Source organism: Sphaeroforma arctica, assembly GCF_001186125.1.
Source record: "Sphaeroforma arctica JP610 unplaced genomic scaffold supercont1.13723, whole genome shotgun sequence".
NCBI lineage: Eukaryota > Ichthyosporea > Ichthyophonida > Sphaeroforma > Sphaeroforma arctica.
Window position 1 is genome coordinate 1 of NW_014026835.1, and position 633 is coordinate 633.

The window sequence follows — 633 nt, forward strand, 5'->3', positions numbered from 1 at the left end:
TTACAACACATATATATAATATATATATATATATACAAATACATAAATATATAAATATATAAATATATATATAAATTTATTGGGGGTTATCCCACTGCAGGGGTTGTAGTCAAGTGTACATCGTAATTTACAGCTGATGCGCCCTGACTGCTTCTCAAACTCTCTAGCATTCTCTCACCTAAGGGTATTCACGGTCTATCGGTGTTGTCGAAGCTAGTCTTCCTATAGTGAAAGGATGTACCCGTACTACGGTGCAGAATAACAGCTTCTACACAAACAATAGCACCCACACGTACAAAGCCCTCCACACATACGCCGACAGTTTAAACAAGCATGTGCACAGACTTGAGCATTTGCATGCACATAAGTACTACGACAAGCACAACCCAGTCACGTACGTTTCTGGATCGACCTCGTCCTTGCATTTGCATTCAAAGTGGGACTCGTCAATCTCCGTCACAGGTTTCTTGACCAGCCAGTTATTGCGCGTAATCTTCCTGTACGGTTTAACTGGGTCTTTGCTTTCAAGTACAGCCTCACGTTCACGCTTCTTCTCGTCCAACTGTGCGTGTGAAAAGGGTGAGTGTGGTTCCATTCTCTCCTAGTTCTTGATTATATATATATATATATATA

At 40.8% G+C, this 633-nt stretch overlaps 1 protein-coding gene across 1 annotated transcript; it reads right to left on the reverse strand.

Annotated features, from left to right (window-relative positions):
- Window positions 1-398: 398 nt before the first annotated feature.
- On the reverse strand, window positions 399-595 carry SARC_18097 (hypothetical protein; the record flags this gene model as incomplete). The annotated part of the gene is made up of 1 exon (XM_014287820.1): window positions 399-595. A coding segment is annotated over one exon (197 nt), but the record flags the coding sequence as incomplete, so codon positions are not given.
- Window positions 596-633: the final 38 nt, after the last annotated feature.